The sequence below is a fragment of the Alosa pseudoharengus genome, unplaced genomic scaffold (genome assembly GCF_046254945.1).
Source record: "Alosa pseudoharengus isolate Yale_2024_CS ecotype anadromous, Long Island Sound unplaced genomic scaffold, YU_APseudo_1.1 YU_APseudo_1.1_scf_2, whole genome shotgun sequence".
NCBI classification, from domain to species: domain Eukaryota; kingdom Metazoa; phylum Chordata; class Actinopteri; order Clupeiformes; family Clupeidae; genus Alosa; species Alosa pseudoharengus.
In genome coordinates, this window is record NW_027468663.1 from 55,873,629 (window position 1) to 55,892,184 (window position 18,556).

The window sequence follows — 18,556 nt, forward strand, 5'->3', positions numbered from 1 at the left end:
CTATTAGTGTATGTAGAATAAGAACTAAACTCATAATCTACTAGTGTCTATGTAGAATAAGAACTAAACTCATAATCTACTAGTGTATGTAGAATAAGAACTAAACTAGGGCTGTCAAAATAACTGATTCATTTTGATTAATTAATTTGAGTAAAAATAACTGATTAAAAAAAATAGTGCAGATTAATCGATTTCGTATGACCTTTGACCCCGAGCCATTCTAGTCAGTAACCATTAGGCTGTAAAAGGAAGAAGAGAGATGAAACTGTGCCGTCTAGATCATTGATTGGACCATTTACTTTTTCAAAACGCCTTGATGGTGTTGATAAAAATAAAGTGTTGATTAAAATAAAGTCCTCTGCAATGTTGACATAGAGGGGAATGCATTTATTTTCATTGTGTCCCCTAGGTTATATCTGTGGCCTGAAATGCCTTGTATGTGAAAAAAACTTCTTCCCAAAGCACTTTTGAATTTATTTCCTCAGCATATTAGGTCATATCATAGATTATTATGGCCATTATTTGAACAGTGAAAATAATAATTAAAGAGTTTTTGAACTTTAATGTCACTAATGCTGATTATTCAATGATTAATTTGAATTTAAATATTTAAAATACTTTCACAGCAAAAATGATATATGCGATTAATTTAGATTAATTAATCACAGAGTATGTAATTCATTTGATTAATTTTTTTAATCGATTAACAGCCCTAAACTAAACTCATAATCTACTAGTGTCTATGTAGAATAAGAACTAAACTCATAATCTACTAGTGTATATGTAGAATAAGAACTAAACTCATAATCTACTAGTGTCAGAACTAAACTCATAATCTACTAGTGTCTATGTAGAATAAGAACTAAACTCATAATCTACTAGTGTCTATGTAGAATAAGAACTAAACTTATAATCTACTAGTGTCAGAACTAAACTCATAATCTACTAGTGTCTATGTAGAATAAGAACTAAACTCATAATCTACTAGTGTCAGAACTAAACTCATAATCTACTAGTGTCTATGTAGAATAAGAACTAAACTCATAATCTACTAGTGTATGTAGAATAAGAACTGTGATGGTGGAGAGAGGTAGAGGGGTACAAACTTTGCTACTTCCGTATGTCTGTATAAACACGTCTGATGATATGATTATATTGAAATAAAGTCGGTCATTTGTGCCAGGGCCAAAATATAGTGAATATTGGGTTTTTGTGATGAAGTTCACTTTTTTCATGCTAATGAAGCTATTAACAATGAATTACTGGTAATATGCATCCGATCACCGAAGCTTTTTTTGGAAAAGCTCTTGGAAAATCGCATGGAAAGAAATCAAGGCAGGAGAGGAAGCCAGGTACTAACCCGTGTTTGTGGTCATGTCATGTCCTTGGACATGCCTCCCAGTGTGGAGCTGACGGGATGCCGTCATGACCTCTCCATCAGGTGGACGTGTGTGTGTGTGTGTGTGTGACAGGGCAGGTCAGCGCAGCACAGGACTCTGCTCCTCTGAGCTGTATTTAGATGCCGTCATGACCTCTCCATCAGGTGGACGTGTGTGTGTGTGTGTGTGTGACAGGGCAGGTCAGCGCAGCACAGGAATCTTATTTAGATGCCACAGTAGCCGCTCTGCTCTGCCCTCCAAGTCACACTCATCCCACAGGGACTTGCACATGAAGCATCAGGTTTCTCATGGATCTGTGTGTGCGCGTGTGTGTGTGTGTGTGTGTGTGTCTGCGTGTGTGTGCGTGCGTGCGTGCATGGGTGTGTGTGTGTGTGCATGCGGGTGCGTGCATGCGTCTGTGTGCGTGTGCGTGTGTGTGTGCGTGTGTGTGTGTGTGCGCGTGCATGTGTGTGTGCGTGCGTGTGTGTGCATGCGGGTGTGTGTGCGTGTGTGCATGCGGGTGCGTGTATGTGTGTGCATGCGCGTGTGTGTGTGTATGCGGGTGGGTGTGCGTGCGTGTGTGTGCATCCGGGTGCGTGCATGTGTGTGTGTGCCTGAGAGGGACTGAGCTGCAGGCTGCACAGAGAGGGAGACTGAGAGGAGAGAGATGGATCGATCTGCAATATGCACTCAGGTAATAAAGACATTTCTGGACAGATGAGGACAATACTGTGGGGTTTAAATAGCCTCTCTTTGGTGGGGCCACGGCTGCATTATACTGGGAATGAACTCACTTGCCCTGGATGCATACTTAAAAGGATACATGCTTAAAGGGATGCATACTTAAAAGGTTGCCATTGTCTGTGGAGAGTGTTGCTCCGGTGATTGCACTGCTCTCCGCGACACTGCATTTAAAAAAGGTCATTAGTTCAATTAGATAGATAAATTAGGTTTAAATAAGTGTGACCACGAAATGCTTAATGTGTCGCACTCCTCATAATGGGAAAAGAAATCAGCCATGGCACGTCAGCGCTAATTACGAGGAGCACGGATAAGATTTTAATCCTGTCCAATCACGGAGGCTAAATTGAGATGAATTGAGAGGCCCTCAGCCGGTGCATCTGTGGGGAGGAGGAGGAGGGGGGCTGAAGAGGAGAGGACACAGCTGGCCCACTTGTGGAGGGGTCTGGTGCTGAGCCGGGCTGGGTCTGGGGCTGGGGCTGGGTCTGGCCCTGGGTTTGGGTCTGGCCCTGGGTTTGGGTCTGGGTCTGGGTCTGGGTCTGGGGCTGGGTCTGGCCCTGGGTTTGGGTCTGGGTCTGGGTCTGGGTCTGGGGCTGGGTCTGGCCCTGGGTCTGGGTTTGGGTCTGGGGCTGGGTCTGGCCCTGAGTCTGGGTTTGGGTCTGGGTCTGGGTCTTCCTGACCCTCTCTGTCTTTTTTTGCGTGCGTCGAAGACGTGCATCATTGACATGCGGTCACATGACACCCCCCGCATGCCGGGTTGATGACTCAGTTCTCGAAACAGATGCAGGACTACACCAGGCCTCTTAGTCTCACTTTTATTTAATCTTTGTTTGCTCTTCTTTGTGTTATTCTGCCATTTTCTAGTTTCACCGTGCTCCATTAACAATTCATATTCCTCTGTATATAACTAAAAGAAACAATATATACTGTAATTCTTGAAGAATATGGTGCGTGCGTGCGTGTGTGTGTGTGTGTGTGAGAGAGAGAGAGTGGGAGAGAGGTAGGCCGGGAGAGAGGTAGGCCACAGACCTGGTCCAGTGTGTCTGTGTGTGTGTGTGTGTGTGTGTGTGTGTGTGTGTGTGTGTGTGTGTGTGTGTGTGAGAGAGAGTGAGTGGGAGAGAGGTAGGCCACAGACCTGGTCCAGTGTGTGTGTGTGTGTGTGTGAGAGAGAGAGTGAGTGGGAGAGAGGTAGGCCACAGACCTGGTCCAGAGTGTGTGTGTGTGTGTGTGTGTGTGTGTGTGTGTGTGTGTGTGTGTGTGTGTGTGTGTGTGTGTGTGTGTGTGTGTGTGTGAGAGAGAGTGAGTGGGAGAGAGGTAGGCCACAGACCTGGTCCAGTGTGTGTGTGTGAGAGAAAGAGTGAGAGAGTGAGTGGGAGAGAGGTAGGCCACAGACCTGGTCCAGAGTGTGTGTGTTTGGAGAGGTCCGGTTTGGCAGAGAGCTGTTTGTGTGACAGAGCTGAGGCTGCTGAACCTTAAGACAGGTGTGTGTGTGTTTAGGAACATGTTATGTTTGTCAATTTAGTTAGCACATGTGTTCAGCCTCTGCAGCCAGATTAATTTGCTGAAGCATATACATGCTAGCAGTATGTGAGCTTCCATCATTTCAAACTCATATAACATTAGTGTCTTGTTAACTTGTTAGTGTCTCTACCGGAGATGTTCTGGCCTGGTAGTGCTCTAACAGCAGCAGACAAACAAACAGAGCCAGATCAGACAAACGAACAGGGCCAGATCAGATGCAATGCCGCTTACAGCACAGATAGCTATGTTAGCTGTTATGTACCCGCGTGATTTTGCTTTGTTCTGTCTCCTTCGATTCTTGATTGTGCTCCCGGACGAGCCCCCAATTATGTCTTCCTTCCTGGCCCCTGGACAGGGATGTCAGTCACATAATGATTCTTGATTCTTGATTTGTGATGATTGTGTCCTGATTGGTCTCTGGTCTCTCCCCAGGTGAGCATGGCCAGCTGTGGCTGTTGTTTCTGGGGCATCGTGTGGCTGGTTGTGCTGCTGGTGATTGGCTGGCCGCTGAGCATCTTCCTGGGGGGTCTGTACGGCTTCATCGCCCCGCTGACGGCCTGCGTGGGGCTGGACCGGCTGGCCGAACTGCTGATGGAGGGGGCCAACCTGGGCCGCACCTGCGCCCAAAACATGCGGCATGGGAAACCACTGTGCTGAGGCACACCTGTAGGCTAGTGCACACCTGTAGGCTAGTGCACACCTGTAGGCTAGTGCACACCTGTGATGAAGCTAACCTGACCCCACACACACATAGATACCCATGCAGATATACACTTCAAGAATAGATCGTCAAACTAATCATTCTAATGTTAGATTTAGATTAATTACATTTTTAACTTAACTTTAGGTCCAGGTCCTCAAAACACAATGCTTTGTAACATACAAACGAGCAGTCAGTATCACCCATTGTGACATGTCAGCATTTTATGTGTACAAATATTATAGTGAAACAGTATAGTAAAAGGTCAATGCATCTTACTTGATGTTAACACCATTCAGATCCACCAAAGTGCCTGTGCTGTTCCAGACTTCCTCTTGTGGTGCACTGTACGTGCTTTAGTGGATAATACCGTGTGCTTTGTAAGCTAAATGTGACAACATTTGGCAAGTGTGTACAATGGTGCTGTATGTTTCTGTTTCTTTTCAAAACGAAAGTCTTGTATGTGTGATATGGACCTCATTACCTGAAGTGCCTGTATTTGTGATATTGAATGCTGTTTTGGAGTTGATACAGACTTCGCTAGTTCTCACTGGGACCAATTTGTATTTTGATGAAACTGATATATTGAAGTATTGAGTCAATGAAGTAAAACCAATTCTGCCTTAATATTAAAAGGAGTTGTTGTTTATGTTTTTTTATTTCATGGCAACCAAACAGGAACACCCAGAATTTGTGTCTGGTTTTATCTTCTCTCTCTCTCTCTCTCTCTCTCTCTCTCTCTCCCTGTCTGTGAAAAATATGAAGAAAGGAAACTTCTGATCCAGTTCCATTTCAAAAGAGATCTCCCTGGAACAGAGGAGTGAGCTCATGCTGGTGAAAAATGTAAACACACTCAGACAAAAAAATAAAAAGTTTCTCTCTTTCTTGCTCTTTCTCTTTATGACTTTTTCTGTGAGTTCCTGCTTCCAAAAAGTACAGTCAGAACTTGGATATATTTTGGTGAGGTTTTCTTCATCCCTATCATTTTTTAAACAGACACACACACGATTTTTTTATGCAGGTCTGGGTATGACAATGCCTTCCTATCCTTTTCAGAATGTTTGAGGAATTAGCACTTCAAATCCACATTAAGACCTGCACTGGAGCATCCATATAGAGAATACACACTTCCTTGGCTGCCTCTGAGGGTTGGTATCTGTAGCTTAAACCATTCAGATTCCACTCATGCATATTTCATGTTCGTTTTAAAGCCCTCTTTATCCTCATTTTCTCACTGGTCTCATTGACTGTCACACGGACTGACAGTAATTCTCGGAAGTTGTTTTTTTTTTAACTGCCGTCCTAATCCTTTCAAATTTGCTTTGAAAAACATGGCACCCCTACGTCCCACGTCTCCCAATGTAATATTAATGCCTTTGCCATATGAGTCCTAGTTAAACGGCCTCCATGCTAACCCTAAGGCTTTTCCCCAAAGATATTGGGCTTGAGGGGGTGGGGGGGGGGATGCAGATTCTGTCCAAAATTGCCTGATTTAAATTTTTAGTTTGTTCTTTTTTTCCCCAGCCTGTGCAGATTTTGTTGGCAGACAGTATCGCCACTCTGGCAGGAAAAACCCGTGCAGAGGGGGTAACCATAACCCACTTTACGGGCGGGGCAGGAGCACATCTGGCCCGCGTCTGGCTCGGATTTGGTTGAGTTCTGGCTGACCCTTTTGCCCTATCAACTCTCACAGCCCCCACAGAGTCTTGTGGTATCCATAGATTAGGAATTAGATTTTCCTTTTTGGGGGAGTTGTGTGTGTGCGTGTGTGTGTGTGTGTGTGTGTGTGTGTGTGCACTGAGTGTATCTAAGGCCAGGGTGGTAGAGAGCTATGTTGTGCGTGTGTGTGTGTGTGTGCACTCTGAGTGTATCTAAGGCAGCGGTCTCAAACACCCGGCCCGCGTCCTGCCCAATTCCGGCCCGCGACGTATGACAAAATAATAATAATCCGGCCCTTGAGGCTATTAATTGCGACAAACAAGATAGTGATTAAAATAGACGATAGATCCAGTTACGGTGACAAATCTCATTTGTAGACCTACTCTGCTCCACTATGTGCAAGACATCCAGAGCTTGATTCAAACCCAAAATCGCTGCGCAAAGTTTTCAGGAAATAGGCTACTTGTATTACACGCGAGAAACACATAGACGTGCATTTGTAATGACGCGGAAGCGATGCAGGCCATAGTGTTGCAGAAATTTAAGCAGAAATTAAGCAGAAATAGGCCTACACCAAATGTTGAAAAACGTTCACGTGTGATGAAGTCTTAGGTAAGCTATGTTATTCACCTATTCTAATTCTGAAGGAGAATATCCTTTTGGAGATTATGATCGATCGTCTATGACAGTGATAGTCACGGTGCGTCTGTGAATGGAGGTGCGTGTATACAACGGTGTCCACTAAGCATACCATGCTTGTTTCGACCCTCTGCCCAACATAGCTTGGAGGTTGCAGTGGTTATCGTGATGATAGTGTCCGTAATGGATGTGGTACAGACAGCAGGGCTAGTAGAAATAGGGCTCTAAAGAACTACAAAGTCACCCGCAATATGATGCGAACTTCTGGGTACTGCAGATTACCCGCGATAGGAACTGTTTGACCAGAATACTTTATTGTAGGCCTATATTGTAGTAATCTATTACTAAACCACAACATCTTAGGTGTTGGTATACATCTTAGGTGTTTTCCTGTTAATTTGTTATGTGGGTAATATGAAAAAAGGAAAGTAAACCTGCTTAAATATGTTCATCCAGTATTTACTGAAAGGTGCATAATTTGAGGTGCTTGCCATCCAGTGACAAATTAGATGGGTAAATGTACCCCCTTCATAAACTTTTGTTTTACTCAAAGATTTTTACATTTACAGTAGGACTTTATCTCTGACCACTTTCAAGCCATGGCCTTTTGAAATTTTTATATAAAAATCCAATGGTGTTGCTTTCTTAACCCTGATGCCTAGTTTGCCAGGTTTAACCCTCCTGTTATCCTTGGGGTCAATTTGACCCCAAGCAACGTTTAACATCATAAAATATATGGTTCACTTTTTTTTTTTTTTTTGCTTCATGTTTCATGACTTTTCCTCAATTGAAGGGTACAACAGAGTTAGCATGCATTTTTTTCAATAATATGTTTTCAATGTCCTGTACAAATATTTTGTACATTGGTGTTCCTTGGAGTCAGACCCAGCTGTATGAAACATAAGATACATGAATATTTAACACATTATGGATATTATTATTGTAATAGTATGAGAACATATTGTTATTATCATTATTACATATAAGTACTTTTTACATATAAGTCATTTTGGCAGGACTGTAAAAGTCAAAAGGTGAAGGAACAGCAAGCCTTTGGGCTGCTGACACTGGATGGGCAATATTGCCACCCAGGGTTCCAAGTTTCATAAAGGGGTGTGTGTGGGGGGGGTGGGATTGTTTTGTAGGGCTTTTGATGGTGGTTATTACACTTTTGTTAAGTACCTGTCTCAAAAAAACTGGGTAACAATATGAATTATAATCATTTTCTGAGGGTTTATTTAGCTGGGGTCAAATTGACCCCAAGGATAAAGAGTGTCGGTAAGGATAACACAAGGGTTAAAAAAGTTATGAGAGGAAATATTTTTATTTGGTGTGAAACACACACACATACCTGTTTTTATGTTTTTCATTTATTTAATAATTTGTATTAATATTTATTTTATCATTATTTTATTTATAAGCTAAGGTTGCTAGCACAGGTGTCTAAAACTAGATAAAAACACTTGCACTTTCTGTTTGCAGTTTTGTGTGGTATTTGAAAAAAAGAACATTGCATTTTCAGAAATAGCCGGCCCTCCAATCAGATGACGTTGGCAGAATTGGCCCCATCTCATTTGAGTTTGAGACCCCTGATCTAAGGCCAGTGTGGTAGAGAGCTATGTTGTGCGTGTGTGTGTGTGTGTGTGTGTGCACTCTGAGTGTATCTAAGGCCAGTGTGGTAAAGAGCTATGTTGTGTGTGTGTGTGTACACTCTGAGTGTATCTAAGGCCAGGGTAGTAGAGAGCTATGTTGTGTGTGTGTGTACACTCTGAGTGTATCTAAGGCCAGTGTGGTAGAGAGCTGTGTGTGTGTGTGCACTCTGAGTGTATCTAAGGCCAGGGTGGTAGAGAGCTATGTTGTGTATGTGTGTGTGTGTGTGTACACTCTGAGTGTATCTAAGGCCAGTGTGGTAGAGAGCTGTGTGTGTGTGTACACTCTGAGTGTATCTAAGGCCAGGGTAGTAGAGAGCTATGTTGTGTGTGTGTATGTGTGTGTGTGTACACTCTGAGTGTATCTAAGGCCAGGGTAGTAGAGAGCTATGTTGAGTACAACTAAAAGGAGCTCTGCTGCTGGTGCTGTACGTGCGACAGGGCCCTGGATTCCGCACAGGCCGTAAATATTTTAATGGCCGGCGAGATGAAGAGAGAAGAAGAGACGCCTGGCTCACTGTACAGAGATGGAGGGATGATGGAGGAGAGGGAGAGAGAGGGGGGGTGGGGAGAGAAAGCGTGGAGACCCAGTAGTAATTAACCCCATACTGATTTCTAATTTCCCTCTCGCATCTGGGAAGTTAGGGGACCCTCAAACTCTGCGGGTGTGGGGACTCTTAAACCCCTGTGTGTGTGTGTGTGTGTGTGTGTGCGCGCGCGCATATGTGTGCGTGTTAAGAGAGAGAGTTTATCTCCATGTACGTTTCAGAGAAAGAGAGTGTGTGTGTGTGTGTGTGAGAGAGAGAGATAGTGAGATAACGAGACTGTGTATGTGTGTTATGGAGAGAAAGTGTGTGTGTGTGTGTGTTCATGATTACAGGGTTTGGTATGAAGTGCAGGAGCTTGTTCCTCAGTTGATTTACTCAATTTGTTGTGGGTGTGATGCTGTGATTTGGTAGGTGATTGTGTGCTTATGACTGAACATCAACGGAATGAGTTTGTGTGTGTGTTCTCTCACACACTCACACTCTCTCTATTCCCCTAAAAGAAGTTATCTTCAAGGTCATCTGTTGTTTACCTTTTTCTTCTAACTTTGGCCAGGGGCTGCACTGTGTGTGTGTCTGTCCTCACATCCCTCTCCAAACTAAGGACAGTACAGAAATAATGATAAGATCCATCATTAAGAAGTCATTATAATGAGATCAGTTATAAGAAAATATGTTGAACTATCAGAATAACAACAGAATATTTTATTACCCATCCAGAGAGCTCACACACAAAACAATTTTATGTGTGAAGAAAGGTCTAATCTTTCTCAGTGACCTGTTCCTAATAGATGTTACTGTAGCCAGGCTGTTAATAAAACTGTTAAAAACTGGACCGTACTGGACTGTTAAAAAACGTCCAGTCAATAAGAAGGTGTGAAACTCTGGCGTATATTGCCTTGATTAAATGGGGCTTATAAATGGCTTAATACTGATATAAGAGGTTGTAGAGGACTTTGAGGATGTCTTAAAGACAAAGGTAGGCAGAGTGATTGCATTTATTTGAGACAAGGTGCAGGACAAAGTGCACAAGCGTAAAGCCAAAGAGGGAATGTCCACACCGGAGTCCAGCTCCCACATTTTTACGTAATTAAGACCAAAGATGTTTCGCCGCCTGATTTGCCTGAAGAATACTTAGACGTGTCGAAACATCGCTGGTTTTAATTACAAATTTGGGAGCTAAACTTGGGTGTGTGGACATTCCCTCTTTTGTTTTGTGTTAAAGATAAAGACTTTTCCTCTTTTAAAATGCATGCAGTTGGGAAGAGAAAAAAGAACAGTTAAATGCACTCTTTTTTAGACACTCCAATCAAGTGTAAGGCAGTGCATTGTACAACTGCTAAGTTATTCATTCTCACAATCTCTGGCATGCAGTATTCCATTTTTAAATGTAAATCTGCATGGTGCTTACAAGTTATTAGACAACTAAACAAACTATTCTTTGAGGCAACTATTATATAAACATATTTTCTACATGCACTTAATACTGTTTAGTCTGAAAGTTCTTCTGATATAGAGAGCTGTGAATCACAAACTACTTGACATACACAGTAGCATCACAGACATTGAAAACCATTGAGAAGCTTTTAAGAATCACGAGAGTTATGCGTGATGCAGTAGTTCTACTAACTCACATGAAAGTCGAGCCTTGAAGATCGCCTAAAATCTTTACAGTGAACATGGATTTCTGTGCTTTAATATGTTACAAGCCTGAGAGAGAGAGTCAAGAGAGCTCTCTTAAATGCTTAAAAGCACTGCAGGGTAAAAATAACATGAATTATTGCAGCACATTCTTCATAGCAGGGCCTGTTCAACTGGAATTCAACAAGACAACACAGGGAAGATGGCATAAGGATATCAGGATGAATGTAAAAGCCCCTAAGCACTGGCAGCTGATAGACAAAAGAAAAAGAAAATAATTTATCATACATTGCAGGCAGTTGTTAAAGTTGGGAATACATTGTTCTGAAATAGGCAATGCCATTGGTAAATGTCATTAACTTCAAATGAATAGCTGTACTGCAGATAAATGATCTTCCAGTCTGTGAAATCATTGCCTTTGTTAGTAAAATAACAAAATCAATTCTATTCAGAACTTTGCTGAATAATAAAAAGCCATTTCAGCCTGTGACAAAAATGGATCTTCATTAGGCATGGATGAATGTTTCATTAAATGTCAGAAACATTTTCACATTAGATTATGAAATGGAAAATGTTATCCAAAATAACCCATTGGTGATCAAATATCAACATATCTGGAGTGCATCAAAATGGAAAACTAGAGAACTCTGTGCAGAGTATATTCTGCCATCTGACCACTGATGCGTTCGCGTTGTGGCCAACTCTGGTGTGGTTCATCTGACCACTGATGCTTTCGTGTTGTGGCCAACTCTGGTCTGGTTTCAGTTCCACTGTCTGTCCCAAGTTGAATGAGCCCTCCCCCATGCTTCCTGGACTGAGTTTTGGCCTCTGAAACCCAGTAAGGGAGGCCTATGCAAGCTTGGCTGTAGTCATTCTCTCTCACACACACACACACACACATAAGCTTGGCTAGGTATCCCTTAATCTGCTCCAACTTCTGCATGCTGGGGGATGCCGGCGACATCAAGCCACCATTATCAACGGCTGGAAGTAGACCTTACCAACGTCATAGTACTGTCATCCAGTGCATAGCCAAAAAAAGACCCAAACAAACTAGTGATAAGGGCCAGTTGTGTTTCAAGGTCACATCAGTGACCTGTGGGGATTAGGCAGTGGTCAATTCAGAGATCTAGGATTCCAGCGGAAATAAACATTCCCATTCTAACCTGTCAACAACCTACACAATTATTCTAAGATGCTTTTAATGTGAGTATGCCTTTTCATAAAACACTCACAGTCACCCAAAAGGGGCTGAACCAGAACAGGTTTTAATCCCAGCCCATGGCCAGGTCAGGGTGACTCTCTCATTCCCAAAGTCTAAATGACTAGGCTTCACTCATCATGAGTATTATCTCAACAGTGACTGTGTGCCTGGCATTTACACAAACTTTTGAGTTGGACTGAAAAAGGAATGTAATATTTACACATGTCTGTGTTCTTAATGAGTGTTTTTAAGATATCAGATCTCGAACAGCGGAATGTGGAAGGCCTTCAGCTGTTGTAGAGCATCATTCTGTCGAATCTCAGAGTTGGAGTTTCATCAAATTGAAATCCAATCCACGCAAAGGGCTCAAACACAAATGTATTGTCTTTTTTTTTTGCTGCTCCAACTGCCCGTTTGACCTCCCCGACCAAGCCTCCTTCCTTGAACGGCCTTGAGCTGCGCTATGGCGCTGGGGGTAACCAAATAAGGCGACGGCCGCGCGCGGATTCCCCCTCTCCCTCACTCGCAACCCCTCGCGCGCCCCGTGGCCACGCTGGCACACGTCGGGGTATAAAGGTCTGATCCCCCGCAGCTGCGCATCCCCCGTCTCTCCAACAGACCCAGTCACCGGAGCAGATCTGGTGAGTAAGAGCATTCGGGCGAGCGCTGGAGCAATTATAACAACAAAATACAGCTGAACTAACACGATTAACAACACTCCTCCCTAACGCTAACCGCGCTGTACCCTCCTGACGCCTTTAATCTTGACCTACATATTAAAGGACACGCTCCTTAGATGGGTCAGTCGTTCCGCGCAAAAGAACTTAAGATTAGCGATGCTTTGTAACAAACTGCACTGTAATGTCACTGGAATGCGGGTGTGAAATGCTTGATGGCATGCATGAAATATCATGACGGCTATAACTCACTGATGTCACTCGTCAAGAGCAAACTACAGTCCTCTAATACGAATACACTTTGAATGACTTTATAGCATAGTACATATGGCTCCTTGCTCCGGCCGTTTTACAGTCACAGTTTCAAACTGCACAATCCCTGTTGTCCCAGTGGTTTTACGAATATGCGCAACTATTAAAAATTAATCTGTAGAATGTGGATTCAGGAAAACATTTGAAATGGCATAAGAATACGAGGATTGTCTCAACGACAGAACTCCCTCTGACGCCATGTGCGACGACGAGGAGACCACTGCGCTGGTTTGCGATAACGGTTCAGGTCTTGTGAAAGCTGGCTTCGCCGGAGATGACGCTCCCCGCGCCGTTTTCCCCTCCATCGTCGGCCGCCCACGTCACCAGGTAAACTCGGGCCTCTTGTAAACACAGTTAACTCCACAATAAGTTGCGTCTGCGCTCCCTGAGTCAGTACTGTTCTCTGCGTCAGGGTGTCATGGTCGGTATGGGCCAGAAAGACTCCTACGTTGGTGACGAAGCGCAGAGCAAAAGGGGCATCTTAACACTTAAATACCCCATCGAGCACGGCATCATCACTAACTGGGATGACATGGAGAAGATCTGGCACCACACCTTCTACAACGAGCTGAGAGTTGCACCGGAGGAGCATCCCACCCTCCTCACAGAGGCGCCCCTCAACCCCAAGGCCAACCGGGAGAAAATGACCCAGATCATGTTTGAAACCTTTAACGTCCCAGCCATGTACGTGGCCATTCAGGCGGTGCTCTCCCTTTACGCCTCGGGGCGTACCACAGGTCAGGCCCGTCAGTCAACTGGTGGCATGGGGGAACCGTGTGTGTGTGTGTGTGTGTGTGTGTGTGTGTGTGTGTGTGTGTGTGTGTGTGTGTGTGTGTGTGGGGGGGGGGGGTCATGATACCGGGCTTGGTCTCAGCGTTGTCCTAAACCTGCGCCTTTACCCAATGTCCACACTGTACAGGTATCGTGCTGGACTCCGGCGACGGTGTAACCCACAATGTGCCCATATACGAGGGTTACGCACTTCCTCATGCTATCATGCGTCTGGACCTGGCTGGCCGCGACCTGACTGACTACCTCATGAAAATCCTGACAGAACGTGGCTACTCTTTCGTCACCACAGGTGAGTAGGCCAAACCTAAGAATGTGACGTGTGCGCAAAGCGTTCAGTGAGAGTCCAGTATGATAGAGTCTGCTTGGGTGAATAATAACCCATGCCTTGCATTACTGACAGCTGAGCGTGAGATCGTGAGGGATATCAAGGAGAAGCTGTGCTACGTCGCACTGGACTTCGAGAATGAGATGGCAACAGCTGCTTCCTCCTCCTCGCTGGAGAAAAGCTACGAGCTGCCAGACGGACAGGTCATCACCATTGGTAACGAGAGGTTCCGCTGCCCAGAGACCTTGTTCCAGCCATCATTCATCGGTACGTAACCAGCAGCATTCAGACCCACAGCGACGAAGGCCATATGGCCTTTATTTGTCTTTGGCGCCGGAACATGAACACAAGCAGACTTGTCACATTTACGCGTAATGTATTTGCCCACTTGCACATAGGCTACACATAGCCAGAAACAATTACGTCAAAAACAGTGTTGTTATGCATCAGTGCCGCAACAAGGGTGCCAAAACAGACACTGTCGACCCTCAGGACCAGACTGACATATACACTTATAATTACCAAATGTAACAGCGCTCCGAGCAGACAGAGGCGCTGTCCATTTCAGCACCGCCGTCTCTTGTGCGGACAGATAGTTTGTAGTTTGATATGAAGAACTTCACTAAACTTGGCCAAATATGAGAATGTTAATCAAAGGGGTCTGCTTTTTTTATTACCGTAGGTATGGAGTCTGCTGGTATTCATGAAACTACGTATAACAGCATCATGAAGTGTGACATCGACATCCGTAAAGACCTGTATGCCAATAATGTCTTATCTGGTGGCACGACCATGTACCCTGGTATTGCTGACCGAATGCAAAAAGAAATTACTGCTCTGGCTCCAAGCACCATGAAGATCAAGGTATGCAACATTTTAAGTTGTATTTTAGCTAAATGTGACGTTTTCGCCACACAGATAGTTCTATAATAGGACACTTTCTCCGCGTTTTATGTCTAATTTCAGATCATTGCTCCCCCTGAGCGTAAATACTCCGTCTGGATCGGCGGCTCCATCCTGGCCTCCTTGTCCACCTTCCAGCAGATGTGGATCAGCAAACAGGAGTACGACGAGGCTGGTCCCTCTATCGTCCACCGGAAGTGCTTTTAACCAACACACTTGGCTTGCTACAATTACCACCGTCTACAAAGCCAGTACTGTTTCATGCAACGCGATCCGTCACCATTCAACAGTTTGTTTTTACACAAGAATCCATTTGTATGTGTGAATGTCTTCGTCAACAAGACCCAGGACTTGCCATGCGTGCTCTGCCTCTGAGTTTTATTTTGAACACAAAAGCTGATTGAGTATCCGGAGTGTGTTATGACAGCATTATAAATTGACTTGTTATTTACAAGCATGATGGATTACGTTTTAGTCTTGGAAACTGCACCCTAGTGTGTGTGTGTGTGTGTGTGTGTGTGGGGGGGGGGGGGGGGGGGGGGGGGGTCGCCCCGTTAAGGTAAGGTTTCCTTTCTTCGTCACACGACTCAAGAATAGATTAGACAAGATTGGAATTGAGATTATGAGAGATTACTCCAGGATGAATGAGATATCATCTTAAACCAAATTATAGTCTGTCCTACTACAGCAGGCAGGGCCTAAGTTATGCTTTTGAAAGCTGAAGAGGTAGACTCAACTGCTGTGATCTATGGCTATTTCACAATTGTATATGTAAATGGGTTTTAGTTTCACATACATTTACATGGTTATATATTTACGTGTTGTTTTAATTTTGCGTCTGCGTTGCCGTTGCAGTTATTTTCAAGTACGATTTACCATGACTAGGTACTATTTATGGTGCAAAAAGAGTTTTATTTTAATCAACTGATCGATGTCCTAATCCACAATTTGAGTAAATATATGTTTCATCACCAGATGATTGATAACTTAAAACACTCGATAGAATTATTTTGTCTGAAAACTGGCATACGGCATTGGACAAAATATCAAAGTTGTGTTAGATTGAAACCCTGAGCTCCACTGAAAATGTGTCACCAAATGTTTTACTTGTGAGAACTAAATTAATCACAAACTGCCAAAGATTTGATGTCTTACAATCTATTCTAGTAATTAGACGATTTTGGTAACCCAATCAAAACGATCTCAAATCACATTAGCGAATAAACTTAGCTGTGCCTTAAAAAATTCCGTAAGTAAGTTGAATAGACGCTAGTGTCTCAGTCAGGATTGATCAAATCGAAACAAGGCGGGGCCAGATATTTTTAAACACACGAGCAAACCTCGTAAACCGATTAGCAACTCAGATGCTACTTTCACTAGTCGCACACTAGCCATGGCATTATCAAAGACCGTGGTAAAACAATAGCTCAGTGCGCCGCTGCAGTCAAGCAGAACGGGGGACGGCCATGGATATACAAGGACATCTGTCAAAACAGGGCAGATCATTAGCAGATAGTACAATCAACAAGTAGCCTACACGCACCGAGAATAGATTTTGGGAGAGACCTCTGCAACCCAAAGATTCTAACCCTGACACCCACCACCCCTCTCTCTCTCTCTCTCCCTCTCCCTCTCTCTCTCTCCCTCTCCCTCTCTCTCTCTCTCTTTTTCTCTCTCTCCCCCTCCCACTGTTTAATCTACTTCTACATCGCGGTGAACCAGAGACATCATCGCGCCCGTCGCGCAACCACTTTTATTGTAGATTAATCCGGGAAAACCGGACTATATTTTCAGAATATTTTGAACATGAGAAATCCCGGCATTTTGGCAGCTCTCCACAAACCTGTCTGCGCGTGACGCAGGAGGAGACTACTTAAGGGGGGATTAACGCTGGCAAGACATTAAATCCAACCTCCCTCCACCCAGACACTGCGCGACCCATCAACCTGATCTGGGGATCGAAAATAGGAGGGCTTATATTTATCAGCACTTTGGACTGGAAGACAAGCAAAAGTGTGGGATCGCCGTGCAGGCTTTCAACAGTGACACTGCCACAAAGCGGGGAGCAGGTGCCGCGCGTGTGATCAATGCATTTGCCAGATAGAATCAGAACCTCTGGAGAGTAAGAAAACACACACACGCAAGCACGCACGCACGCACAGGAAATAATAACATTTCCCGGGAATTCGTGCAGAGTACCGTGTGCTCTCGTCTCCGAATGAACAAACATGGGGGAATGGACCATCCTAGAGAGGCTCCTAGAGGCTGCTGTCCAGCAGCACTCTACTATGATAGGAAGGTAAGACAAAAGTCCACTCTATTTGTGAAAACAGACGGAAAATGCATTGTTGCTGAGGACGTGGGTCGGGGAGGATTTGCCCTGCCTTGCCTTTGGCTAGCCAGCACGGGAGACCGACGATAACGACCGGTCGGCTTGTAATAATAATGCCATGAAAAACATTGAGACAGTGTCAGAGAAAGTGTGCAGACACGTTGAAAAGCTTTTATGTATTGCAGTAAACACATTAACATGACACAAGTGTCTTGAAGATACAGATGCAGATATGATATGCCCAGATAGCCCCCGACAGCCGTGCTACCAGCTAGCCTGATAACAGCGAGAGCGCCGCACTTTCAGCACTGGACAGCTCCCCAACATCTGCTTGCCTTGCGCTACGCTCGACAGCAGTCGCTGTCTAGTTCTGAAATGGCTACAATGACATTTAACAAAATAAAATTAAACCAAAGAACACATATTTATACACTTGTTTGTCTGTTTGTTTTTTAGGATCCTACTGACAGTGGTGGTGATCTTCCGGATTCTAATCGTAGCGATAGTTGGAGAGACTGTTTATGATGATGAACAAACCATGTTCATCTGTAATACCTTACAACCGGGCTGTAACCAAGCATGCTACGATAAGGCATTCCCTATCTCCCATATCAGATATTGGGTGTTTCAGATCATAATGGTTTGTACACCGAGTCTATGCTTTATCACATATTCGGTTCATCAGTCTGCGAAACAAAAGGAGCGGCGGTACTCAACTGTGTTTCTGACGGTGGATAAGGATCAAGATTCAATGAAACGAGACGACAGCAAAAAGATCAAAAACACAATCGTGAACGGAGTACTTCAGAACACCGAGAACTCGACAAAAGAGGCCGAGACCGACTGCATGGAAGTGAAAGAAATCCCCAACCCCAATAGAACTGCTAAGTCCAAAATGAGACGGCAGGAGGGAATCTCCAGATTCTATATTATTCAAGTGGTTTTCAGAAACGCGCTGGAAATTGGGTTTTTAGTTGGTCAATATTTCTTGTATGGATTCAACGTCCCCGCTGTGTATGAGTGTGATCGGTATCCTTGCATAAAAGATGTCGAGTGCTATGTCTCGAGACCCACGGAGAAGACCGTGTTTTTGGTCTTCATGTTCGCAGTCAGTGGTTTTTGCGTGGTTCTGAATTTGGCAGAACTGAATCACTTGGGGTGGAGAAAAATCACAAAGGCCGTAAGAGGAGTGCAGGCTAGAAGGAAGTCCGTTTATGAAATCAGAAATAAGGACTTGCCCCGAATGAGTATGCCCAATTTCGGTCGCACCCAGTCAAGTGACTCTGCCTACGTGTAGCGCACTGAGCAAACTGATGGTGCAGTCTGTAAAAATGTAACGAAGAAAATAAGAGACAGAATGGAGGATTCCGCTGGCCGTATGCCGTGTCATGAGTTCAATGAGTGGGTAGATTTTTATTTGATAGTCTTTTAAGGACTTCAGTGACGAACGTGAGTCACACGTTTGTTGGTCTGTTTATTATATTGCACTGATGCAACTTTTTAGCGACGTTTATACTCTGTAAAGCGCTTAACAGAG

The 18,556-nt window shown here is 44.1% G+C and overlaps 2 protein-coding genes and 1 long non-coding RNA gene across 4 annotated transcripts in view; all 3 read left to right on the top strand.

Moving 5' to 3' along the window:
• LOC143134877 (uncharacterized) overlaps window positions 1–5,225 on the top strand; it is an 8,270-nt gene extending 3,045 nt beyond the window's left edge. The window contains exon 2 of the long non-coding RNA XR_012988727.1: window positions 4,074–5,225. This is a non-coding gene — a long non-coding RNA (uncharacterized LOC143134877). The remainder of the gene's footprint in view (window positions 1–4,073) is intronic.
• A 7,053-nt stretch (window positions 5,226–12,278) lies between these two features.
• Window positions 12,279–15,141, top strand: LOC143134878 (actin, alpha cardiac muscle 1). Of its 2 annotated transcripts, none has more exons than XM_076295582.1 (7): window positions 12,279–12,319; window positions 12,850–12,994; window positions 13,080–13,404; window positions 13,587–13,748; window positions 13,860–14,051; window positions 14,467–14,648; window positions 14,751–15,141. In XM_076295582.1, exons 2-7 carry the CDS (start codon window positions 12,866–12,868, stop codon window positions 14,892–14,894), a joined length of 1,134 nt encoding a protein of 377 aa, XP_076151697.1. In that variant the 5' UTR covers window positions 12,279–12,319; window positions 12,850–12,865; the 3' UTR covers window positions 14,895–15,141. The 2 variants fall into 2 exon arrangements, with proteins under 2 accessions (XP_076151697.1, XP_076151698.1); XM_076295583.1 differs by having other exon boundaries at window positions 12,288–12,319; window positions 12,802–12,994.
• A 1,774-nt stretch (window positions 15,142–16,915) lies between these two features.
• LOC143135431 (gap junction delta-2 protein) lies at window positions 16,916–18,316 on the top strand. The gene is made up of 2 exons (XM_076296096.1): window positions 16,916–16,986; window positions 17,476–18,316. The coding sequence occupies exons 1-2, from the start codon at window positions 16,916–16,918 to the stop codon at window positions 18,314–18,316; spliced, it is 912 nt and encodes a 303-aa protein (XP_076152211.1).
• Window positions 18,317–18,556: the final 240 nt, after the last annotated feature.